At 42.5% G+C, this 27275-nt stretch overlaps 1 protein-coding gene across 1 annotated transcript in view; it reads left to right on the plus strand.

Annotated features, from left to right (window-relative positions):
- Positions 1-27275, plus strand: part of helz2 (helicase with zinc finger 2) — a 59855-nt gene that overhangs the window by 18528 nt on the left and 14052 nt on the right. The window contains exons 2-14 of the mRNA XM_008119597.3: positions 356-1426; positions 2951-3134; positions 3923-4030; positions 4988-5511; positions 6163-6813; positions 8106-8892; positions 10284-10359; positions 11988-15504; positions 16511-16596; positions 17064-17195; positions 20252-20410; positions 20840-20981; positions 21583-21699. Coding sequence (XP_008117804.2) covers positions 429-1426; positions 2951-3134; positions 3923-4030; positions 4988-5511; positions 6163-6813; positions 8106-8892; positions 10284-10359; positions 11988-15504; positions 16511-16596; positions 17064-17195; positions 20252-20410; positions 20840-20981; positions 21583-21699 — 7481 coding nt within the window. The 5' untranslated portion in view covers positions 356-428. The remainder of the gene's footprint in view (positions 1-355; positions 1427-2950; positions 3135-3922; positions 4031-4987; positions 5512-6162; positions 6814-8105; positions 8893-10283; positions 10360-11987; positions 15505-16510; positions 16597-17063; positions 17196-20251; positions 20411-20839; positions 20982-21582; positions 21700-27275) is intronic.

Raw genomic sequence — 27275 nt, forward strand, 5'->3', positions numbered from 1 at the left:
GTTTTCAACAACATGCTGTGTTTACAGTAGACTCTGCAGAAAATGCTTCAGTTGCACTTCATAGAAAGGAAACTCAATCTCTTTTGCAAGCCTTGCAAATGCCGATTTATAATCAGTACCTGTTTGATTTTTATGCTCATTTTGTATTATATACCCATACACACAGGGATATGTAAAAATTTCTCAGGTGGAAAGGGGTCACTAGTAGAAAACGTTTTAAGAAGCCCTGATCTACAGCATGCCTTGCCATTGAGGCATTAAAGACAGAGTGACATTATTTTTAGTGGGCTGTTGCAGAAGCCCGTGATGCTTTGTTTCAAATCTTTGGCTGACATCTTGATTTTGTGATCTCTAGGACTTTGTGGAAAGAGACCCTCGCTGTGATTTTCATCAACTTCTGAGTGAGTTTTACCAGACCTTTGGTGACCATGGCCCATTGCAACGGGGTGGTCCGCATGCCGCTGGACGGCCTCCAGAAGCAGCTGGCGTTGTACTTGGCTTGCTCCAAATGCAGCGTACAGCAGGATGAGATCACTTACAAACTGAAGGAGGTGGATCATCGCTGCATGATGGAGATCCTCCTCGCCCAGCCCAAGGGCAAGCCCAGCCCAATGTGGCGGAAAGTCAGCAGGAGGCCCGACTTCCCCAACCCAGCCCACTATGCCGTCTGCTGGCACTACGTCCCTGGCGTGGGTTGCACAAAGCACAGGAACCGGTGCACTTTTGCCTGGAGCCTGGAGGAGGTGATTGTGTGGACCTTTGAGAGGCAAAACAAGATGGAAAGGCACGTGCTTAAGAAGCTCCTGCGCGGGGCTCAGACCAAAAACGTAGCCAACCGACTCTCCAAGCCTCCAGATCTCAACATCTCGGGGGACATTTGCAGCGAGTTTGGAGGCCATTTCCAGGAGATCTGCAAAACCTGTTTTTATCAGACCCCGCAAAGGATTTCCACTAAGGATTTAAGCCAGTCCTGCCAAAGGCACTGGGAGGCCCTTTTGGTCCATGTGGTTACTGACAGCAAGAGTAAAGAGCAGTACACAGAAATACGGCCCTGCCTTGGAGCTGCGGTGCAGCTCTCCTACTGTCGGTCTATCTCTTCTGGCGCACGGTGCAGGAATACCATCCATCGGTGCAAACATGCTCACAGTGCCGTGGAACTGGCAGTCTGGGAGGCAGAGAAGAGCCATGGCTTGGCGCGCATAGACCTCTTGCGCACGCCGGCGGACTGCAAGCCGGCAGAAAAGGAGCCGCAGCCCAAAGTCCGGTTCTATTGCAGAGTTTGCCTGGTGACCTGTGACTCTCAGGAGAGATTTGAGAACCATTGTTCCTCCTTGGAACATTCTCAGATGATCACCACCGACACCATGAATGAGTGGACCCACCGCGCTCCTCCATATAACACAAAGGCCTTTGCTCTTTGCAGCCGGTAAGTAAGGCAGGTCACGTAACTTAGGCTTATGTTCCATCAAGATTTAAGTTTTGTAAATAACCATTCACAGACTTGCTATTTTGTCACTTGGAATTTCAAGATTCTCCAGCAGAATTTTGTGATCAATTTCTGCTGGAAGCTGAATATAAAATCATATTGATATTCTGTTCAGAAATCTCTAGGTCTTCCAGCTTGAGTAGAAGGAGTTGACCATAAAGTCACACTGGAGGACCTAAATATCCCTATAGAAAACAGTCTTAATAATAACAATAATTCTTATTTCTTACTCGCCTCCCCTCATGGCTTGAGGCGGGTTACAACACTGCCAAAACACATAATCATTGAAAAACAGTAAAATATGAAGACATATTTCTATAAAATACATATTTAAATACACAAACACAAAATTTAAATATAGATTGAAAATTTTAATCAAATCCTTGAATAATAATCAAATCCAAAAAGGGGAGGGATGACTGTAGAAAAAAGATAATCAAAAGTAGTGATTTCCAGCTTTCTTTGTATCAATTATACATATACTTAATATGTTAATACACTGTACACATCTCATTGTAATAATTATCATGCCCAAAAGTGATCAAATCATTCCGATCTTTTCAAAGCATTTCCCCTAATCAAAGCCAATACTTTATCCATTTCAGGTAATCAGCTAGTTGAACAGTTTTCAGGCTAACACTGGTCCCAGTGAGTGTTTCTTTTTCTCTGGCTGAGAAATTGATTTATTTGCCTTTTTAAGGGTGTGCTGGGCTTTCAAAGAAGGGCCCAAAGGTTGCATGGGACACTCAGCACTTGGAGCCTGTGTTGGGCGAGTAGTCTTATTAACAAAAGACTCTCCTCATAAATGCACAGCAGATTAAGTTATTAGCAGCAGTGTGACCCAGCAACAGTAGCCAAAGGTGATAAAAAGAACCAAACACACAGACCAATGTTATCTCTTCCTTACGAGGCTTTTCTTTATAGCAAAATAATATGGTTGCACTATTTACAAGAATGAGGTTTCCATAACACAAAGTTCTTTATACTTCCTTCTTTGTTTCCACGCTGGGCTTCTTTCTCATGCAGATAAACAGCTTCTAACTTCGCTTTCACAGAGCCTCCTCTCACAACGAACTTACACAGGAGTTTCACACAGTAGCTATACACACAGCAGCCTTCATAATGGAGCTTCTCTCATGAGCTTTACACACACAGGCTTCTCACACAGAGGCCACCTCACACTGTGACTGACTAACACTGATGTCTACCTCACTCTGATGCCTTCTCTCACTCCTCAGGACGACACTAGCTTTGGCCCACTAACTCTAACAGGCTTCAGCCTACTCACTCTCCTCAGGGCAGTGCTAGCTTATTTAACCCTTTCAGTTCTTGACTCACATTTTTGTAATTAAAAATACCTAGTTAATTTTAAATATTTCTGACAGCCTACACACCCTGTACCGCATGCACATTTGCTGCATGTGGTGCAAATGAATGACTGTGGTGATTGGTTTCTCTCTCCAGAGCTGACGTCTGTGAATACGGAGAAGACTGTGCCAAAGCCCATTCCCAGGAGGAGCTGGCGGAGTGGATCCAGAGAGCCAACATTGCTGAGACAAACAAGAGGTCAGCCAAGGAAGATGGCCTCCTCTCTTACCAGGACCGGCTCCTTGCGGAGTATCAAGAAAGCCATAATGAAGTCTTCATTGTAAGTTACTGGGCACTAAGGGGAAAACTTCAAGCTCTTAGCCAACATGGCTTTTCCTGTATTTGATGTAAACAGGCAAAGTGTCCCATTGACCTGATCATAGAATGTTTATGATCCATATGATCTAATATCATTAGACTTGTTAATGATTGAAGCAGCTTATTTGCATGCTGCATTCCTAATGGAAATAAAAACACGAGGATAATATTGTAGTGGCCCTAATAATTGATTGCTGCAAAACGTGTTTGTAATGTCTTTGTTCGAAACCCGTCATAAGCCTTGTAGGGTAACACTGGAAAGTAAATGCAACACAGGTGAAATACTACATGTAAATCACACACAGTTGACAAGGACAACATTATGCATGTGTTCTGGTGAATAGAAACATTGCAAAGCTAAGACACAATTGAAGGAGTTCTACCATCAATTTCATTAGGTCAATAATTTGCCTATGCAACAACACTGACTATACAGTTCTACTACTTGAAATGAATGCATGCATTTTTTAAAAACCAGAGGTTGACTGTAGTTTAAAGGCATGGGCAAACTTGGGGTCTCCAGGTGTTTTGGACTTCAACTCTCACAATTCCTAACAGCTGGCTATTAGGAATTGTAAGAGCTGAAGTCCAAAACACCTGGAGTCATGTTGGAGGACCTAGAGATTACTAGTGAGTACATTTTTAATCAAATCTGCAAATGTCAAGCCTGCAAATATGGGTGGCTGACTGCACTTGACCCACTCCTTTGTGCATTTTTGCTTGCCTTCACCATATTATTTCTCTTGTTAGATTTCAGAGGAAGTGGATGGTGTGAGAGTCACCTGCAAGGAGCCTCTGCGGGTGCAATCAGATGACAAAAAGATGCGCTACCAGTGGCATTTCACTGTTCATTCCCAGGTAAAGTGGGAAGAGGAAATAAGATATCTGGGCTAACAAAGTCAAAGATCTTAGAGCTTCCTTGTGGATCATAGTGGCTTGGCATGAACAGTGGCATTAATCTAAGGATACAAACTACTAGCTTTCTGTGTAATAATAATAATATAATATAATAATAAATAATTATGTATAATAGTGTAATATGACTGGACCTCAGGGTGACATCTACAGGATGATTTGTTGAGACTGGTAAAGGTTGCCATGCCAAACTCAGGTAATATTATTATTATTATTATTATTATTATTATTATTATTATTAACAACAACTACTACTACTACTTTATTTTTACACCCCGCCTCTGTCTCCCCAAAGGGGACTCAGGGCGGCTTACATGGGGCCAAGCCCGAATAAAAACAATAGCAATATAAAACACAATGATAGACAAAAGACATGCAAAATGATAAAAATTTAAACATTAGCCAATAAAAACAAATGACAAGAACTAATAAAAACATGGATTAAAATGGAGAGGTTGTAAAAGTAGACTGGGTAAGGTGCACCATATAAATATTTTAAACACGAGGTGACTGATAAAGTGCTGCAACTTCTTGGAAGTGCAAATTGGGATGGGAATAGACCCTGTGTCTATATCAAGTTGACAGGTAGACGTTTCCATGCCAAAACTCAACCTGGACAGCTATAGGTCTAGAATATGTGCTTTGTGCAAGAAAGTCTGGAAGCTGGTCTGCTCAGGAATCATACTCATACACATATTTATACATTATTTTAAAGTTTTTAAGTTGTATAGTTTTTATGGGTCTGAGGCACTTTGGGTCCCACTCCAGGGAGAAAAGCAGGGTACAAATAAGCATCATCCTGATCATCATGTGGCCATGTCAACTAGCAGGGAAATTTAGGAGTGTAGTACAATAAAGACATGTTTTCATGCTACTCATGTTGCTTTATTCCAATTTCAGAAGCCGCTGGTTCACGTGGCTTTGCTGAAAAGAATGCCAGGGGCAGCGTTTTCCCTAATAGCAGATGGGCACAAATCAGGGCTGATGTATGCCGAAGGAAAGCGATTCAAGGCTCAGCGTGAAACTGGTGCCATTGAAGTTGAAGTGTCTATGGAGTGCCATGCTTTTGGAGTCTATGAACAGTGGCTGGTGTTCGACTGTGGCAGCCGTCCCGTCTTGGTCCAGAAACTTCATGTCAGAGTTGGGCAAAAGGAAACCTCCACCTGGCGCATGGAGCCGGCCACGGCACGGAGCAGCCGCTTTGTGGACTTTGAGCACTGGCATAGCGGAAACCGTGTGGTGGTGCCCGGTGTGGAACGAACTGCCAACGAAGTGGAGCTGCTGGCCAAGTACAAGATCCCTTCGCTCGTGCTGGATTTTCGTCAGGATGCCGAGGGCAAGCCAGTTGCCCGCTTGAACTATCGCGAGCAAATGCACAACTTTTTGTTCAGGGAAGAAAAGGCCCAGCGGACACGGATTGCGAAGTAAGTGGATCAGGAGCTGGAGCAGGGCTGTGAGTGATAAGACCTGCCTGGCTCCATTGCCTCCTTTTTCTTAGCCTGACCCCTGTTAAATGCATTTATTTTTTATTTTGAAAAGGGTAAAAGAGGCCCTCAATTTTTGTAAAGGTTAGGGGGTGCAAGACTTCCTCAAAAGTGGAAAAAATACAAATAAAACACTTTTTAAAATCTGAGATATCATCTCTTGGTCTGCAGTAGTGACTCTGGCCGTCTGCATTTTTTAAAATAGAAATTGGTATTAGGCCATCTGGACCTGGTGATTTATCCAACTTTAATTTATCAGTTGTATTTTTCTGGTGGACACTGAACATAGAATTACCTTAAAGGACCTACAGATTCCTAGAGAAGTGTTCTTCCTAGAATCTCAAACACAAAATGAGTAGCCCTTATCCAGAAATTTGAAATGCTTCAAAATCCAACATTGGTAACATGGATGGCTGGGATGGAGACAACTTTTGAGAGTTCAACATCTGCAAACTGTGTCTCATGCACATAGTTACTAGACATGTTTTGTATAAAATTATGAATTTTGGGCCCCCTTGTTTCCTTACCTTTTCCCTTGCCCCTTCTGACTCTTCCCCCCATTCATGGATTGCCTCTTCTCTTCTGATCCAGGCTCAACTTGCAAGTGGTCCTCACCCTTAGACAGATGATGCAAATCCCTTTCCAAGGGATGAAGTTTGCTCCGCAAGGGGAGCTGTATGCCGAGGTCACAACTCCTTATTCTCTGACTCAGGACTCTATGGAAGGCCACTTGCTGCACCGCTCTGTGAAGACGGCCTTCCTGGCGCCAGATCCACCGACTAACAACCGTGTCTTTGAGGTCTCCTTGCAGAGCAAGGACATCTCTGACAGGAGCATTTGGCTTCTCCTACCCCGGCGCTGCTGCTTTGAGCTGGGACTCAAAGCAGATGCATCCCTCCAGGTGGAGGTCCAGTTCCAGATCGACCGGTTCCTTTTCCAGCAGTGGCATCATGCCGTTGACACCATCTGTGATGTGCGGTTGGTCCTACCAGATGTGGCGGCATGCTCCATCCCTCAATCCCCCAGACAGAGTTTGTCACCATTGCTGCAGCGTGGGAATGACAAGCAGAAAAAAGCCCTCTCCTTCATCATTGGGGAAGTGGCAAGCGGGAAGCGGCAAGTGCCCCCCCTCTTGATCTATGGGCCTTTCGGGACGGGAAAGACCTTCACCTTGGCCATGGCCACCCTGGAGATCATCAAGCAGCCAGGAACACGGGTGCTAATCTGTACCCACACTAACAGGTTAGCTGAGTTGTGGATGAAATTGTTGGTTTTCATCCCATTTGCAAATTTTCCTTGTTATTGGGGTGGCAGGGGAATGTGCGAAACTCAAGATCTTGTGGACTGCAATATCAATTAGCCCTAGCCAGCATAGCCTTTAGTGTAAGACAATGATGGGCAACCTTTTGTGCTTGGTGTGTCAAAATTCACCAAAAAACCTAGCATGACTTGGGTGGTGTGTCACTTCGAGAAAAAAACCCATAATTTCGCAATGTGTATAGTTTAAATAACAAAAATATATAATTGTAATATATAACTGTATTTAATAAATCAAAAACTATTTACTACCATTATTTCCATGTACAACAATCTATGGTACCTCTTGCAGTTTCCACGCTTATTTCTCTCTATTCTAGTTTCAATGTAGTCATGAATAATGAATAATATAATAATAATATAATAGTAATAAAATGATAATATACTACAATAATAATAATAGAATAATAATAGAATGATATATATATATGTATGTATGTATGTATGTATGTATGTATGTATGTAATGTGCATAATTCCCATGGAGTAAACAACAAAACCACTGGACCAAATCACACCACATTTGGCCACAAAAGACATAGTCATCAAATCAATCTGCATGCAGCAGCATGTCAGCAAAAATGGCTAGGCGTGTCAGTGCTGACACGCGTGTCATAGGTTGGCCATCACTGGTGTTAAGATCATAGGGATTGTGATCCAATATCTGAAGAGGTATAGAAATTCTATTTGTGTTGCTGTTAGTTTTCCAAGCTGTAAAACTTATCATTGTTGTTATCATCATCATCATCATCATTATACAAATCCCCTATGTGTAAGGATACATTACAATGGAAACAGGAAACCATGGATAATAATGAGTTCTACTGAAATGAAGATTTCTGCTGGAACTTAACATAGAGTAGGACCTAGAAAATTCTTAGAAAGTTATCCTAGGAATTTGCTTATCCCCCTTTCTCTTTTTCAATTTTCCCCCCACTTTGGATCTCAAGACAGTTTACAACAATTTAAAACAAACCCAGTTAAATAGTTTAAAATGTTAATCATTACAAACAGGTATGCTAATGTCTGTGTCCAAGGTATAGTTTCCCCCCTTTTATTATTATAATGGGAGAGATTAAATATGGAGTAATGTGTGGAGCTGGGAAGCTTCTTGGACTGTCACTCCCATTGGCCATAGTCAGCAGTGAAGGTTCATGAGCTTTATGGTTCAACAACCATTGGACGCGCCATAAAGGTGTCTGCTCTTTTCTCTCACAGTGCTGCTGATATCTACATCCACGAGTATTTCAATGACTATGTCACATCAGGGCATCCGGAGGCGGTTCCATTGCGAATCAAATACACTGGCCGTTCTGTGAAAGCCACCGACCCGATCACGCTGCGCTATTGCCTCCTCTCCCCGGCCGGGGATTCCTTTCGCCTCCCCACAAAGGAAGAACTGGATCAGTTCCGCATTGTGATCACCACCTCCATGCTCTCCCAAGATCTGGGGTTACCAGCCGGCTATTTCAGCCACATTTTGATTGACGAAGCTGCCCAGATGCTGGAGTGTGAAGCTCTGGTCCCCCTCTCTCTCGCTACTTTGGAGACCCGTATCATCTTGGCCGGGGACCACATGCAGGTCACCCCAAAGCTTTTCTGCCTGAGGGATGGCGAACAGTCAGCTGACCACACACTACTGAACCGCCTCTTTCAGTACTACAAAAAGGAGAAGCACGAGGTGGCCCTGAAGAGCAGGATCATCTTCAACGAGAACTACCGCTCCACTCCCAGCATCATTGACTTTGTCTCCAGGCACTTCTACGTGGGCAAGGGAGATGCCATCTGCGCCAAGGGCAATGTACCTCCTCATCCGGACTTGTACCCACTCATGTTCTGCCATGTGGCTGGCTCGGCCGAGAGGGATATGTCCATGGTGTCTTGGTGCAACAACTTGGAGATAAGGGAAGTCATTGAGAAGGTGGAAGAGATGCGTCAAAGGTGGCCAAATGAATGGGGAAAGCAGGATCTGAAAAGGATGTGCGTGGTTTCCCATGGCATGCAGGTAAGTTAAGAAGTCTGTGCAGTTCAGTTGTTGGGCCAGTGACAGTAGAGCCTTCTGATCACGGTCCTCTGTGGAATGGTTCTTGACCTATCCATGGGTCATATCACAGTCCATAATTTAGGGTCCTAAACCTGCCCTTGACTTATACATTAGGTGTGCCATTCAATTCACTGAATGATTTGCAGAGCCACTCTGCATTTGCATTTCCTAATGGGATCGATACAGTGGCAAGATTACAGAATTGTAGGCAATATTCAGTAGAAGGGTAGCAGGCAGGGAATGGCCTCTCAAGCTGTCCTTTTGTGTGCCGCTTTGATTCGCAGTCCAGGAGAAAGGCTGCATTTAAATTTCGTAAATTAAATAAATACATATTTTAGACATTAAATGTTTGGTTATTTTATATCTCACCTCTCTGTAAGTGAAAATATTTGATGTGTGGGACTTTCATTTTCCCCCTGTAATGTAACAGAGACTGGTGCCATATTTGTACTCATTCTCTATGATGGCTTATTTATTTCCTGGAAACCTGCAACCGACTGTCATCCCATGGCTTGTAGACTGGCACCAGTCCACAGAGAATCCCTTTGAGTAGCCCTAGTATAGGACATCCACTGTATGACTATACTGAGGCTATGAAAGCAGAATTGTGACTCTTAGGGCCCATCCAGACAGGTCCATATCTCGGGACCTGTTGCGGTTTTACCGGAGGCGCCCAAATGACGCTTGTGGTAAAACCGAATTAATTAAACATCCGGTAAGATCCGGATCTTAGGAAAGATCCAGGTCTTACTAGGTGTGGGCCCTGAGTGGTTTGGACCCGGGGACCACATCACGTGACCCCCAGGCCCAATCCACACTGCCATTTTGACTCCTCGTCCCCTCCTTTTTCTGGTGTGTCATTTCCTCTCGCCAGGAGGGTTCAAGGAGGTCCATAATGATGGCCAGGTAAGTTTTTAAAAACTTCTAAGGGTTCTTTTGGGGGTGTCGGGGTGTCTGCATGCTATCCCAATTGGGAAAGCCTCCGTTTTTTGGGTGAGAGTAGGGACAGAAATGTGCACCAAAGCAGGTTTAAAAACCCGCTTTGGTGCGCATTTCTTGGATATCTGGAAGCGCCCTTAGTTAATACTGTGTAGCTTGATATGAAGCAAGGATGAGAGTGAAATGGGATTTGGGGTACGTCCGTGAGACTGAGAAATGTTCATATCTTGAATATGTATCCAAAGGGTGTCAGGTTGGGGAAGAATGCGCTATTGAAGGGGTATGATTATGGAATAGCACTGCCAACTCTCCATTTATCCCCACCTCCAGCATGGTACTTATGTTTTCAAGAATTGCACCAGCCCTTTCAATATCTATTTATTTTTTAATTGCCTCTTTAAAAATTCCTCCAGGTGATGGCAATAAGACAGGAGCTAAGGAAAAGGCACCTGGGAGAGGTGACGGTGGACAACTATGAGAACCTGCCAGGTTGGTATCATCTGTGGTGTTTCTAGCCAAAGGAGGGAATGTGTGTGTCACTGCTGGCCATAGAAAATGTAATAATGAGTGAGAAATATTGAGGGAAGGGAAGAAGGAGAACCACTATCTTCCAGTCTAATCTCCATTGCGCTTCATGTGTGTTGATCTATACACATCTTCAACCAGGAATGATGGGACTTGTGGCCTCAACACATCTGAAGGGCGCCAACTTGAAGGGTGCTGCCGTTAGCCCTTTTATTTCAAGCTGTGGTTCACCCACTAGGAAAAAACTATGTTGAAAGCAAGTATAAAATCAATAGGATCCTGCCTAATGCCTTGTTTCGTAGATGACCTAAATGTTTGTATATTCTATTGGTTTTACTTTCTTGTATATTGCTCTGAAATGCAGGGATAATAGTAAATTCTTATTAGATAACAAAAACATAAAACTAGAAAGAATGGAAGATGCTGAAAATCAAGCTATTTGTTCATCTAGCCTGGTCTTGTTTTTGACTAGCATCAAAGATACTCAAAGTATTCTACTGATGGTCCCTCATTTATTTATCTATTTATTTAACTCAAAAGGCAAATCCTCACCTCCATCCATGAAGGTTTTTTTTTTTTTGGAACCATGAAATAGTTGTTTACTTACTTGCTTACTTACTTATTTCAATTGTATAACGCTTTTCCCACCTGGGGGGGGGGGCACTGGGGATCAAAGTACAATAGAGTATTATCCAATGTAAACGGGCTAGCAGAACGTTGGATAAGCGAATATGTTGGATAATAAGGAGAGATTAAGGAAAAGCCTATTAAACCATAAATTAGGTTATGATTTTACAAATTAAGCACCAAAACATCATGTTATACAACAAATTTGACAGAAAAAGTAGTTCAATACACAGTAATGCTAAGTAGTAATTACTGTATTTACGAATTTAGCACCAAAATATCACGATATATTGAAAACATTGACTACAAAAATGTGTTGGATAATCCAGAATGTTGGATAAGCGAGTGTTGGATAAGTGAGACTCTACTGTAGTTTCCAACATATTTATGGCAAAATTTAATGCCTCGCATATATATAAAACCTAACATAGAGCAACAATAACATGTAACTAGTTATACGTTATATAGTTACGAATGAAATAAATAGTCATACAAACCAGTATGCCAAAAAGCAGTATAAAAAGTTGATTTTATTTTTACTATTGTGTTATTTTGAGCTGTTTTGTTTACAAGAATCATGTGATTCAGAGTTCTTTTTTTTCTCATCCCATATCCTGATTCATTGCTCAAGCCTAGGTTTTAAAGCTAACTGCTGAAAATATTAATTGCTCATAATTTGCATCGAGACAGATATGTCCTTTGTTTCCCCATTAAAGAGTTAAGTCACAGTATTGGAAGCCTAATGCAAAACAACAACAGCAATCACACATTGTTGTGAAGCAGAATTCTCTTTCCTAGGAGCTTTGGACAATGCCAGTTGTTAATTGCAAGCCTTTGTTAAGCCCCAGGGGAGCTGGAAAGACTTAGGAATTACAAAATGGCAACCATACATGGTCTCCATATGACATGATTCCCACCCATCATTTCTAAGCTGTAATTGGTTTCCTCTCTTGCTCTTTTAACAGGGAAACAATTCCGTGTTATTATCATCAGCACTGTCCATACCAAGGAAAGCCTCAGCGTTATCAACTCCCCCAATGTGGACTTCTTCAATGATGCCAGGGTGCTGAACACTATAATGACGAGGGCTCAATCCCAGGTCATTGTAGTTGGGGATGCGGTGGCGTTGTGCTCTTACGGACAATGCAGCAAGGTCTGGAAAGGCTTCATCAAGGAGTGCATTAGCCAAGGATCAATGAGTCCTGAATCCCTAACCCTGGAGAACATAAGACAGGCTGTGTGTGACCAGGAGAGCTGGAAGAGAGAGAGTCCTGCATCCGAAGAAGAAGAGCAGGATGTAGATTCTTGGTTCTCCGAGGCAGAAAACATGAATATTGAAGACCCCATACTGCAGGAGCTTCTGGACGAGAGCAAAGACCTGGTAGTGACGGTCTCAAACGAAGGTCTCTTGAACGTGAGATCCGAGGAGTCCATTCCTGGAAGCCACAGGCAAGAGTACACCAGCCACTCCCAGCAGATTATGATGGAGTTTCTGCGTAAGTGTCCCAAGGTCTATAAGCGCTGTGAATTCATCAAGGAGCAGTTTGATTCAGCATCTGCTTTCTCTCTGGACGACAGCCCTCCTCTGAACATCCAGATCAAAGGTCGGGTTAACTGTGGGATGGCTTTCACTGGTGACCAGGTCTTGGTGGAGATTCTGTATTCTGGCTCGACCAAGGCTACACCCGAAGCAGCTCTCCATGGGAGAGTGGTGGGCATCATGAGGAAAGCTGAGGAAAATCCTGTCTTTATCTGCACATTGGATAATTATGATCTACGTGTCATGACTCCTGTTGACCGTTCAGTCACCAAAATCTTTGTGCCAGCGGTTAAAGATGAACCAAAAGCCATTCCCATTCGCAGTATGGACCAAGCGGGGAGAATCAAGCTGAAGAGTCTCAAGAAGGTCACCCAAGAGGACAAGAAGAAATGCCTCTTTGTGGTCCAGGTCCTCACATGGCGGGAAGGGTTTTACTATCCTTTGGGGATTGTTACTCGGGTGCTTCCCGTGCCTTCAACGCTAGAAGAAGGGCTGCAGATCCTTGACATTGAATACAGTTTGACTAAAGAATACCCTGTCACAGTGACCAAAGAGGTGGCCAAATTCACCTCCAACAAATCCACCACTGTGAAAGCTAATCGGAATGATTGTCAAGCCTACCAAACCTTTACAATTGACCCCCCGGGTGCTAGAGATCTGGACGATGCCATCAGTGTTAGAGATTTGGGTCAGGAATACGAGATTGGAATCCACATTGCTGACATGGCATCTGTCATTCCTAAGGGAAGCGCTCTTGACAAGGAAGCCAAGAACCGGGGAGTTAGTTATTATGCTCCTGGAAAGGAGCCAATTTGCATGTTCCCACCTAAGCTCAGCCAAGACCTTTGCAGTCTCCTTCCACAGAAGGAGCGCCAAGTAATCTCTCTCTTTGTCATAGTCGATAAAAAGAATGACGAGATGGTCAAATGTTTCTTTACTCTGTCCACAATCCGGTCAGACCACCAGTTCACCTACGATGAGGCAGAACTCATAATTAAGAATTACTACAGGACAGAGGTGCCATCTCTTAAGTTTGACACACTAGAAGATTGTGTAACGGTGGCTTATCATTTCTCCCAAGTCCATCGGATGGCCAGGCTCCATGAAGACTGTTACTATGATCAAGTGGATGAGGACAGTCCTTTGGGCCAGAGATGTTCCCATCAGATGATTAAAGAGCTTATGATCCTGTTCAACAGTTCTGTGGGAGAGTTCCTCACCAACAAGAATCCCACCAGAATTCTGACCCCTTTGCGTTGCCAGATGGAGCCCAGCCCCCAGCAAATTACTCAGATGAGAAACAAATACAGAGATATAATCCCACTGTCTACTCATCTCTCACACCATCTCGGTGATCCAACCACTGAAGGCCACATGGGGGCTGGTAGTAAGTTTGTACTCCTGACATCATTGTGGGAACATCTGAAGTCTGCTGCCAATTCCTGTGACATTCCCATGGTTCTTGACCTGATCACAACAGATGATGTCCACCCTAAGCTGGCCTCGGTGAATCTTGAATTCCGTAGGAATCTGAGCCGCTCTTATTTTTTACGCTCCAATTCATCCTCTTTGTCCAAAGTAGGTCATTATTCTTTGCATGTGGATTCTTATACCTGGGCCACCTCCCCCATCCGACGCTACATAGATGTCGTGCTCCAGCGACACCTTCTCTCAGTGATCTTGAAGGAGCCAGTACAGTATTCCACAGGGGATATTGAATTGCTTTGCCATGATTTCAGCCGGAAGAACATCAAGGCATCTGCCTATGAAAAAAAGGCCCACTCTCTGGAGATGTCAACTCAGTTAAAACATCAAGTCCAGCAGAAGGTGGCCTTTGTGGTGAATGTTGAAGCAGTGGCGAAGAGCTTCAAAGTCTTGTTTCCTCTGAACAAGGAGACCCTTCCAGAGCTTCAGGTCATCAACTATAGAGCTCTCCAGCTTGTGGCACAGCCATTCTTCATTGAGGAACGGGGGAGTATAAAGCTGGTGTGGAGGAGGAGGATCTACTCCATGGTGACCTTAAAGGAACACTCCTTGAAGTCATCTGCGCTTCAGGACAAGAGGGTCACACTCTTTAATGCAGAATCCTGGTGCAACATTCTTGCTGCTGTCAGAAACCAAGAATATGAAAAGGTCCTCTCACTTCTTCAGAAGAGTCATAGTATGTATTGGAGAAATACGGGGAGGATTGAGAGGAGCAAGTGCTTGCATTATGTGGAGCTGTCACTGGAGGTCAGTGGCGGGGACGTCTTGAACCTCCAGCTCACCACAGATGTCAAACGGGGTTTCCTAGTGCCCTTTGTGCAGCTGTGGACCATCACTCCTGGATTTGATGTGTGTCTGGAGCATTCAGAGAAACCCATCGACTGCTTCTCTTCCTACGCTACCGAAGCATCAAAAAAGAAATATAAGAGCGCCTATGAATATCGCAAAATTTGGCTGCCACTCTCCGACATGGAAGCGGCTTTTAGCGCTGTGGCTGAAAATGACTCCATTGTCCTGCAGGATGTCAGTATCGCCTGGGATAAGAGAAGAACAAAGAAAGGGCAACTTCAAGGGACCTTCTCCTTCACCAAAGACTTCCTGAAAGAATGTGCCATTGAAGTGGATTTCGGCTACTGCTACCTCTGCATCCGCCTTTCAGGCCTGAAGGCGAACGGACTCCAGAATAGTGTGGAGGCCCTAAGCCACAACCTCCAACAGCTGAGTTTGACCAAAGAACACACCGAGAGTGATAGATTGATGGTGGACCCAGCTACATACACCTGGGTGGCCCATGGGTGTACTGAAGAGTCTGTGAGTGATGACAAGTCTGATCCGCGTAGTGAAAATATGGTGCGCTTCTACATACATTTTATGTCCATGAAAACCATCCCAGTTGAGGTCACCCAGGCATCTTCCAGGTTCACCGTGGAGCTGATCCCAAAGTTACTTCCTGATGTGTAAGTCTACATGGCTCACAATCGTGTTCGTTTTCCCATGGTTTCCCATTTCTCCCTTTCTAAGTGTTCTTCTTAACTGTAGAATTAATGCAACTTGAAATCAATTTAGCTGCCATGACTCAATGTTATGGATTTATAGGAGCTGTCGTTTTTCAAGCTCCCAAGCCTTCCCTTCCATGAGTGTGTGATAGTTTGCTGAATTACAGGTCCCGTACTGAGCCATGGCAGATCAAGTGGTGTGTTGATTTTACAACGTAGGTGCACCCTAGATTAACTTTCTCATTTCTGTTCATTTTGGTGTTATCTGCACTACACAGCTGTAGTGGTTTGATAGTATTTTTGTCTCTCTTTGCTGCATTCTATGAAATCTTGATATTTGTGGTTTGACTTAAGATTCTGTGTTGAAGAGTCCCTGTTCACAGATAATTGCCTAATCTCTGAATGGTAAAATTCTATAGGATGGAACCGTTCCAATTAAATTGGTTTGGAAGTGATATAAATGTAATGTGGTGATAGACAGATAACACTTCCCAATTAAAAAAAGTCTTGGTGTCTTAATTTGTAGGCCTGTTCCTGGAGTTATTTGGGGTGCTAATTCAGAAGATTGCATTGGATAGACCGCATCAGCTCTAGTTTCTTAGATACTACTATTCTGATTTTCTATGGACAAGCAGATGGTGACGAGTAGATGGAATATCTTCATTATCTCAAAGATTAGAGCTGATTTGAGAAAACTGGTCCCACTTTTGGAATCAACAGGTCAAATATACCCAAAAAGCAGATCTAACATTTGAAGAACCAAAATGTGTGTTGCCTAGTGTGATAAAAGTTTAATAACAAAACAATTGGACCAGTGATTTGCTCTCCACAGTATGGTATTAGTAAATCCAAAATTTGATGTCTGTCCTTCCAAACTTGAGTTAGGTGTCACAGAAAGAATGCACGGCCTTATTTTTCTGTCTGTTTTTTTTAAAGCCTATTTCTGCAATACTTCTTTTCTCAACAGCCGTAAGGAGAAAGCAATTTGGCAACTGGAACATGCGACACTGCTTGCTAAGGGAATAGCTCTCGGCCGGGAGACTATCAACATCCGTAAGTGGAAACAAAATTTTTGGTTGTGGAATTGAAACTTACAGCAGTCAGATTAATAACTAGTGTCTAGCTCAGTCATGGTCAAACTTGGGCCCTCCATGTGTTTTGGATTTCAACTCCCACAATTCCTAACAGCCGGTAGACTGTTAGGAATTGTGAGAGTTGAAGTCCAAAAAACCTGGAGGGCCAAAGTTTGAGCTTGCCAGCTTTGGATTCATAGAAATGACTGACCAGTGTTGCTCGAACACCAATAGTGCTTTTTTGCCAGTGCACAGAATTCTCCATATGTTGTTGAACTACACTTCCCATTGTCCTTTGCGATTGACAATGATGGCAAAGGTTGTGAGCATCACAGTTCAAGAATGTCAGCTCTTCTCTATGTAGCTGCCAAATGATGGAATCCACTCTTTGAATTTTTCTATTCAAGTCTGTTTGATAACAGCGTTGTATTTTTTAAAATCGTGTAGCAATTCAATCCAGTCTTCTGACGCGGAGAAACTTCGACATTCTGGGCAGGTCACAGCAGCTCAACCCCAGCCAAAGCCGAGCCGTTTCCGAAGCTTTGAGAAAGGCATTCACACTCATCCAAGGCCCGCCAGGTGAGACGAAACAATTAGGGGCACAGATGCTATAAATCTTGGTTGTCCTATTCAATTATTTTTTTTAAATCCCTAATTTGTAGAGAATCTACTTGCATATTTTCAAGGGGAGAGGTAAGAAACAAAGCCCAAGCTTCAGTCAATTCAATTTATAATTACTTTAGTAAGTATCCTGTTATAGTGAAGAGGTAAATGTTTCCCCTGACATTAAGTCCAGTCGTGTCCGACTCTGGGGGTTGGTGCTCATCTCCATTTCTAAGCCGAAGAGCCAGTGTTGTCCGTAGACACCTCCAAGGTCATGTGGCCGGCATGATTTCATGGAGTGCTGTTACCTTCCCGCCAGAGAGGTACCTATTCATCTACTCACATTTGCATGGTTTCGAACTGCTAGGTTGGCAGAAGCTGGAGCTAACAGCGGGCGCTCACTCCGCTCCCCGGATTTGAACCTGCGACCTTTCGGTCTGCAAGTTCAGTAGCTCAGCGTTTTAACACACTGCGCCATCGGGGGCTCCTCTTATAGCTGGATGCAATCGATCAAGGAAAGCCATGTCCAAAACCTAATCTGGGCTATTAATAACTGGAGGTCCATCTCCATTGTAGTATTAATGCAGTCTGATACCACTTTGAACTGCCATGGTTCAATGCCAAGGGATCCTGGGATTTGTAATACAGTAGAGTCTCACTTATCCAAGCTAAACGGGCCGCTAGAAGCTTGGATAAGCGAATATCTTGGATAATAAGGAAGGATTAAGGAAAAGCTTATTAAACATCAAATTAGGTTATGATTTTACAAATGAAGCACCAAAACATCATGTCATACAACAAATTTGACAGAAAAAGTCGTTCAATACACAGTAATGTTATGTTGTAATTACTGTATTTACGAATTTAGCACCAAAATATCACGATATATTGAAAACATTGACTACAAAAATGGCTTGGATAATCCAGAAGCTTGGATAAGTGAGGCTTGGATAAGTGAGACTCTACTGTACTAAATAATCAACTTTATTTATGTTGTCGAAGGCTTTCATGGCCAGGATCACAGGGTTGTTGTATGTTTTCCGGGCTGTATGGCCATGTTCTAGAAGTATTCTCTCCTGACGTTTCGCCCACATCTATGGCAGGCATCCTCAGAGGTTGTGAGGTATGGAGAAACTAAGCAAGGAAGGTTTATATATATATATCTGTGGAAAGTCCATGGTGAGAGAAGAACTCTTTGTCAGTTGGAGGCCAGTGTGAATGTTGTGGTTAATCATCAGTGCTAATCAAGCCAGGGAACCACCACAGAGAAGGCCCTCTTTTCTCATTCCCACCAACTACGCTTGAGACGGTGGTGGGACTGAGAGAAGGGCCTCCCCTGTCCATCTCAGAGCTCACACCGGTTCGTAGAAAGAGATGCAGTCATGAAAATAGGTTGGACCCTCTGACTTGTCTGGATTATGTCTCAGCTTGTTGGCCCTCATCCAGTCCATCACAGCTCCCAGGCATTGGTTTAGGATCTTCGGAGCTTCCCTGGAATTTGGTGGAAAAGAGTAGTAGAGTTGTGTAGGGATGGTTTGGCACAATCACTTTTGGGCAGGGAAAGCTTTAGACCAGGGGTCCTCAAACTTTTGAAGCAGAGGGCCGGTCCATAATCCTTCAGATTGTTGAGGGGCCGAATTATCTTTTGAAAAAAAAATTCCTATGCATACTACACATGTCTTATTTGTAGTGCAGCAACAACAACGATGAAAGAACAATACAATATTTTAAAATGAAAACAATTTTAACCAACATAAACCTATCAGGATTTCAATGGAAAGTGTAGGCCTTCTACTGGCCAATGAGAAAGTCAAGTTAATTAGGATTGTTGTTATGTGCCTTCAAATCATTTCAGACTTTGGCCAAGCCAAAGTCTAAAATTAATTATTTATTTCCTGCATTTATTTACTACATTTATATCCCACCCTTCCCACCCTTAAGGGGACTCAGAGCAGCTGTATGTACATACAATATATTATATTATTAGCATAACACAATATTAGCATTATATATTACTATATTGAACTATACCACTATACTATTATATAATACGTAATATATAACATATTATTATTAGTATTATATTGTATAACATAATATTATTATCAATATTATATGTATATACAATATATTATATTATTAAAACTGATATAAAAATATTATATTATAAAACTGAGGGCGAGGGCCAGGTAAATGACCTTGGAGGGCCGCATCCGGCCCCCGGGCCTTAGTTTGGGGACCCCTGCTTTAGACCTTGTAAAGCCACAAATCCTAGGAATTCATACTATTTAGCCATGGCAGTTAAAGTGGTGTCAAACTGCATTAATGCTAGTGTAGATGCACCCAGAGTGACTCAAAGGGCTCTTATTCGTATAATTGCCATAAGTCGAAGTGGACTTTACAGCAATTAACCCCAACAAGGATCTTTTAAGCAAAATTTATTGCTGGTATTGCATATTGTTTTGGGAATGCTGTTACCTAATTTTATCTAATCTAAATTTTATTATTGTAGTATATTCAGTATGATGCATAATCTTTTAACAATATTGAATTTTAATAAGCAAAATGTATGTGCCGGTTATGTAGTACTGTTGCACTTCCATATTGTAGTTTATTTATTTCGCATGCCTCATTAATAAACTACTACGGACTAATGATGCAGCCACTACACCCAACAGGATTATCTTGAGATCTGTATAGGAAGGAAGCTTTACTATAGTTCTGTATACTGTTGCTGTGAATCATACCAAAAATAAAAAGTATGCAGGAGAATAAAAGTGCTATCATTAGAGTCACAGGCCTACAATTTGTCTCTGATATTGTTTTCTTCATACAATCTGTTCTAAATTTAGATACAAAAACATAAGCCTGTGATTGTAGCATCCTTTTGCCTGATGATGTGTTCGTGCTGGGCAATAAAGATATTGGATTTGGTTGCTTTTTGCTGCATGCTTTTTGCTTTTTGCTTCTTCTGAATATTTTTCTTGGATTATGATAGATCTACCATTGAGATATATGCCTCTCTCTTCCAGGAACTGGGAAAACCGTGGTTGGGACTCACATTGTCTACTGGTTCCACCAGCTGAATCTAGAACGGCAAGAGAAAGAGCCCACCTTGGATGATCGAGACAAAGCCAAGAGCCATATCCTGTATTGTGGGCCCTCAAACAAGTCTGTGGATGTTGTTGCAGGTATTTCATCTTTGTTGAATGTTGCCATCAAGAGCAGGCGTGGGCCAGCTCGGGCCCTCCAGGTGTTTTTGACATAGGCTGTTAGGAATTGTGGGAGTTGAAGTCCAAAACACCTGGAGGTCCCAAGTTGGCCCATGCCAGTCTAAGCCTTTTTGCATTTACTTAAGGCCATTTGCGAAGATGTACGTTCCAAGCAGACTCATTGATATGATGAGGTCTATCCCATCAACGTGTTTGTCCCACGGTGGCAACCTGGTTGTCAACAAAGAACCACTTACTTTTTTCCTTATCCATTTGAATGGGAATATTTACCTGTAGGGTGAAGACTTGTAGGATGGGGCCCACTTTATTGTATGATCTGGTTGTTGTCTGTAGCATGGTGCTTTGGACAGGGCTTTTTTCAGAGTTGCTATTCTGTTTCCTCTTCAGGGATGCTGATGAAGATCAGAGGATTGAGACCTCTGAGAGTGTATGGAGAAACAATCGAATCCATGGAATTCCCTTATCCTGGCAGCAGTTTGAACATCTCCCGGAAATCCCAGCGGGAATCTAAACCCGATCCAGAGATCAGGTAGGGCCCAATAGGTTTCTCCTTGCTTCAGCAAGCATAGATTGGCGTTTTGGTGACGTCCAATTTTAAAGATCTGTCTTGTTCAATCTGTAGTATCATACAAAACTTCCCTGAGGTCAAAATCTGACCTCCCCTTGAACTTCCCCAAATGGACCATATTTCTTTATGACATTATTTCGGACGGTTTCCCAGCTCTTGCACATGTTCCCCATTCTAAAAGTCTATCCTAAGTTCCTGTCTAGTCTAAATGCCTGTTCTAAAACTTGTAAGTTGAAGGCTGCAAGAGGTTGAAGATAAATGATGCTGGGGTTTTCAATCTGATCCTCTTCAAAGAATCATAAAAGGAAACAATAACCGGAAACCAGGATTGCAACTATGGGTTGAAGCTGGTTTGCAGTTATGACTTGGATATAGTCTTGGATATACAGTAGTAAGAAATTGTGGCTGGTGCAAACCAGTCTGGATCTAACTAAGTTGAGAACACTGGGATGGTAACTTGAGGCAAGAAGAGGAGGAACACAGAAATTCAATGCTTATTGAAGAGTGTGTAAATATTCTCCAGATATTTAGTTTAGAAAAAATAACCATCCTCTCTCTGCAGGAGAATAACTTTGCACCACATGATCCGCCACCCATCACGTCCCTATTCGAGTGAAATTTGTGCATTTGATGCCCGCGTGAAACGTGGAGACCAGATCACAGATGAGGAAGTTGAGCAGTGAGTACAACACAAATTGAGACTTTTACTGAACTTAGAAATTTAGGGTTGCCTTAACAAAATATTTCATGTCTGTCTTTTGGGAAGTTAATGAATGTAATTGCAGCCAAGAAATACCAGCAATAGAAAATGGCTAGGATACCCAAAGTGTGATCTTTGTGAAGAGGCAAAGATGCAAAAAGTACTCCTTTTAATCCAAAGTCAAAAGCAGGAGCCCCCATCCAGTGGAGTGGGCGAGGAAGGACACCACAAAAGTTGGATCTTCAAAGTGCAAAAAGCTGTTTTATTGTGTGGCCATAGCAAGAACAACAAAAATGCATACAGGAATGCAATCAGAGGATTTGTTGTGCCCTGAAAATGGTTGCAAGGCTTTTTATCACTTTTACAGAAAGTAGGAAACATATTCTCATTGGCTTTCAAAGATCATTTCATTGGATTAGCAATTGATTACGTCATAAGCATCTTTACTACCGTGTTTCCCCGAAAATAAGACAGTGTCTTATATTAATTTTTGCTCCCAAAGATGCTCTAGGTCTTATTTTCAGGGAATATCTTATTTTTCCATTAAGAGGAATTCACATTTATTGTTGAACAAAAAAAAAAAGAAAAAAGAATATTTATTATATACTGTATAGTAATTGTCATCACAAACCAGCATAACCAGACAAACTGTGAATCCTATTGTAGCGGAAGCCAGACTTCCCCTCTTCTCGGCTTCTCGTGTGTCTGTGCGGACGCAGTGGAAGTAGGAGACAGACAACTGGAGTTTTTTCCAAAGAAAGCAGTTTACTAAAGTTCATGCAGCTGCAGAGGTTCATCCCACGCACAACTAGGTGCTGAAAAGGGAGAACCCCGCCGACAGGGTCAAGTGTCTATTTATACAATTCAATGGGTTCGGTTTACGACCGCCCACATATCAAACCATTGGTGCATATTTGTGGTGCAGTATTACATTTCATTACTTTCGTTTCTCTCAAAACACATGATTTCGGGGAAATCATGTGATAACCCATCGGCTGTGTTCCTGGCCTGCTCGTACCTCCTTATATGGCCATTTCCTCCTACCCCTTCATTCCTGCCTTACTATCAAGAATTTCTTGTTACTACCATTATTTCCATGTACAACACTCTATGGTACGTACATTTATCGATCCTGTAATAATAATAATAATAATAACTTTATTTTTATACCCCGCCTCTATCTCCCCGGAGGGGACTCAGGGCGGCTTACATGGGGCCAAGCCCGAATAAAAACAGTAGCAGTATAAAACACAGCAATAGACAACAACTTATGTATGCTCTGGTGTTCTGTTTGGCGGGCATGATTACAAACAAAACCTTTTCTAGGTCTTACTTTTGGAGGAGGCCTTTATTTAGCAACTCAGCAAACCTTCTACTAGGTCTTATTTTCTGGGGATGTCTTATTTTAGGGGAAACAGGGTAACACTCAATTCCATTGGTTTTCTTTGTTCTAACAACATGTGACTCTTTAGACCAGGGGTCCCCAAACTAAGGCCCGGGGGCCGGATGCGGCCCTCCATGGTCATTGACCCGGCCCCTGTCTTAAACTTTAGAATTAGGGTTGACCTAAGTCTACCTGGTCTTTGGGAGGTCTCTTTGCTTACCTATGATCTTATGAGATCATTTAGATGGTCTTTGAAAGTCTCTTTGCTTAGTTACGGCCTTATGAGACCATCTAGATCAGGGGTCCCCAAACTAAGGCCCGGGGGCCGGATGCGGCCCTCCATGGTCATTGACCCGGCCCCTGTCCTAAACTTTAGAATTAGGGTTGACCTAAGTCTACCTGGTCTTTGGGAGGTCTCTTTGCTTACCTATGATCTTATGAGATCATTTAGATGGTCTTTGAAAGTCTCTTTGCTTAGTTACGGCCTTATGAGACCATCTAGATGGCTTTTGGAGGTCACTTTCCTTACCTTTGGTCTTATGAAACCATCTAGATGGTCTTTCCTTAGCTATGGTCTTCTGGTGACCTGATAAGATCATCTAGATGGCCTTTGAGGGTCCCTTTCCTTACCTATGGTCTTATGAGACCACCTAGATGGTCTTTGGAGGTCTCTTTGCTTACCTATGGTCTTATGAGATCGTCTAGATCAGGGGTCCCCAAACTAAGACCCATGGCCCTGGCCTCTGTCCTAAACTTTAGACTTAGGGTTGACCTAACTCTGAAATGACTTGAAGGCACACAACAACAACAATCCTGATTTTGGACTATTTCATCACAGTCCGTCCCACCAACAGTCTGAGGGACCATGAACCGGCCCTCCACTTAAAAAGTTTGAGGACCCCTGATCTAGATGGCTTTTGGAGGTCACTTTCCTTACCTTTGGTCTTATGAAACCATCTAGATGGTCTTTCCTTAGCTATGGTCTTCTGGTGGCCTGATAAGATCATCTAGATGGCCTTTGAGGGTCCCTTTCCTTACTTATGGTCTTATGAGACCACCTAGATGGTCTTTGGAGGTCTCTTTGCTTACCTATGGTCTTATGAGATCGTCTAGATCAGGGGTCCCCAAACTAAGACCCATGGCCCTGGCCTCTGTCCTAAACTTTAGACTTAGGGTTGACCTAACTCTGAAATGACTTGAAGGCACACAACAACAACAATCCTGATTTTGGACTATTTCATCACAGTCCGTCCCACCAACAGTCTGCGGGACCATGAACCGGCCCTCCACTTAAAAAGTTTGAGGACCCCTGCTTTAGACAATGGTGCTTTCATGTTATTGACCCTGATCACAGCACCTGCTTATCTACTCCTGTTGCAAGCATAGGTTCAAAATCACTGGGAACCCCAGGGAGTGTTGGCTAACCAGTTCAGTCCTGATGTACTGTTATCATTGAAAAGTAACTTCCTTTCTGGAACAACTCTTTTTCCAAACATCAGTGTTTTTTTTTCAAACAGGCCCCACTGAAACATAGGCCTCGCAAAGGCCTTTTGTAAATTAGGTCAAAAAGTAGTCAATCAGAACATATGGGACTTATAGCCATTAGAAGTACAGTAGAGTCTCACTTATCCAACACTCGCTTATCCAACGTTCTGGATTATCCAACGCATTTTTGTAGTCAATGTTTTAAATACATCGTGATATTTTGGTGCTAAATTCGTAAATACAGTAATTACTACATAGCATTACTGTGTATTGAACTACTTTTTCTGTCAAATTTGTTGTATAACATGATGTTTTGGTGCTTAATTTGTAAAATCATAACCTAATTTAATGTTCAATAAGCTTTTCCTTAATCTCTCCTTATTATCCAACATATTTGCTTATCCAACTTTCTGCCGGCCCGTTTACGTTGGATAAGCGAGACTCTACCATATCTCTGAAAATTCTCTTTTTAAACCCATGTCTCCCTCATTTGGAGTACAGTAGAGTCTCACTTATCCAACATAAACGGGCTGGAAGAACGTTGGATAAGCGAATATGTTGGATAATAAGGAGGGATTAAGGAAAAGCCTATTACACATCAAATTAGTTTATGATTTTACAAATTAAGCACCAAAACATCATGTTATACAACAAATTTGACAGAAAAAGTAGTTCAATACGCAGTAATGCTATGTAGTAATTACTGTATTTATGAATTTAGCACCAAAATATCACGATGTATTGAAAACATTGACTACAAAAATGCGCTGGATAATCCAGAACGTTGAATAAGCGAGTGTTGGATAGGTGAGACTCTACTGTACCTGCTAACATATGGTTTAAACCAGGCATGGGCAAACTTCATCCGGAATTGTGGGAGTTGCAGTCCAAAATACCTGGAGGGATGAAGTTTGCCCATGCTTGTTTTAAACACACATTTCCCACATTTGAATGCATTCCAGGTGACTAGATGTTTGTATCTTCAGTCTGGGACCCCATCATAGAATCATAGAATCGTAGAGTTGGAAGAGACCTCATGGGCCATCCAGTCCAACCCCCTGCCAAGAAAGCAGGAAATCGCATTCAAAGCACCCCTGACAGATGACCATCCAGCCTCTGTTTAAAGCCTCCAAAGAAGGAGCCTCACCATCAGTGGCTTGAATTTCAAGCTTTCCATTTGGGTCTATTGTAGAGATGGGCTTTCGGGACTTACCTTGTTCTGTTTCGTGTCCTGGCTTTTGTCGAGGCCCTGATCCATTTTTTTTCTGGAGGTAGGGGAGGGCACCAGCCAAAGCCACAGCAGCAGCCAGCGCCGCTCAAATGCCCGATAAGGAGCAGGGCAAAGGGGGAGAGAAGCAAGACGACTCAGCTACTCCAATGCCCCCCCCCCCCCCCGGCCAGGCCTGGGCGTGTAGGCCCAAAGCCTGCACCCATAGGCCCAGATGCCCAGGCCTATGGGTGCAGGCTTTGGGCTGGGCCTAGCGGGCCTTGTAGGACTTACAGTCAAGTGCCGAGTAAGGATTGTTCCTTACTCGGCAATTGGCTGCAGGCCCAATGAGGCCCGGGCGCCTAGGCCCAAAGCCTGCACCAGTAGGCCCGGGAGCTTTGTGCCTATGGGTGCAGGCTTTGGGCCTACACACCTGGACCCCTCAGGGCCTACAGCTGATTGAGGTGAAAGGAAGGCTTGGAACCGATATTGAAACTATTTATCCGGCCCTCACGGCACAAGGACAGAAGGGGTTTGGACTAAATGACCCAAGGGGTCTCTTCTTCTCTTACAACCATTATTATTATTATTATTATTATTATTATTATTATTATTATTATTATTATTATTATTTTGTATGACACAGCAAACAAGATAGATATGCTGGATTTCGTATCACAAAATCGCATTATTATTATTATTATTATTATTATTATTATTATTATTAACATTAAGGCTGGGTGGCCATCTGTCAGGGGTGCTTTGCTTGTGCTTTCAGTGCACAAAGGCAGAAGGGGTTTAGACTAAATAGCCCAAGGGGTCTCTTCCAACCCTCTTTATTATTATTATTATTAATAATAATAATAATAATTAACATTGAGGCTGGGTGGCCATCTGTCAGGGGTGCTTTGCTTGTGCTTTTGGTGCACAATGGCAGAAGGAGGTTGGACTAAATGGCCCAAGGGGTCTCTTCCAACTCTCTTTATTATTACTCTTTATTATTACTCATTATTATTATTATTATTATTATTATTATTATTAACATTGATTTGGTCCAGTGGTTTTGTTGTTTACTCCAAGGGAATTATGCACATTACACACACACACACACACACACACACACACACACACACACACACACACACACATATATATATCATTCTATTATTCTATTATTATTGTAGTATATTATTATATTATTACTATTATATTATTATTATATTATTCATTATTCATGACTACATTGAAAGTACAATAGAGAGAAATCAGCGTGGAAACTGCAAGAGGTACCATAGATTGTTGTACATGGAAATAATTGTAGTAAATAGTTTTTGATTTATTAAATAGTTATATATTACAATTATATATTTTTGTTATTCAAACTATATATATTGTGAAATTATGGTTCTTTTCTCGAAGTGACACACCACCCAAGTCATGCTAGGTTTTTTGGTGAATTTTGACACACCAAATGCAAAA

The sequence above is a fragment of the Anolis carolinensis genome, chromosome 4, assembly GCF_035594765.1.
Source record: "Anolis carolinensis isolate JA03-04 chromosome 4, rAnoCar3.1.pri, whole genome shotgun sequence".
NCBI lineage: Eukaryota > Metazoa > Chordata > Lepidosauria > Squamata > Dactyloidae > Anolis > Anolis carolinensis.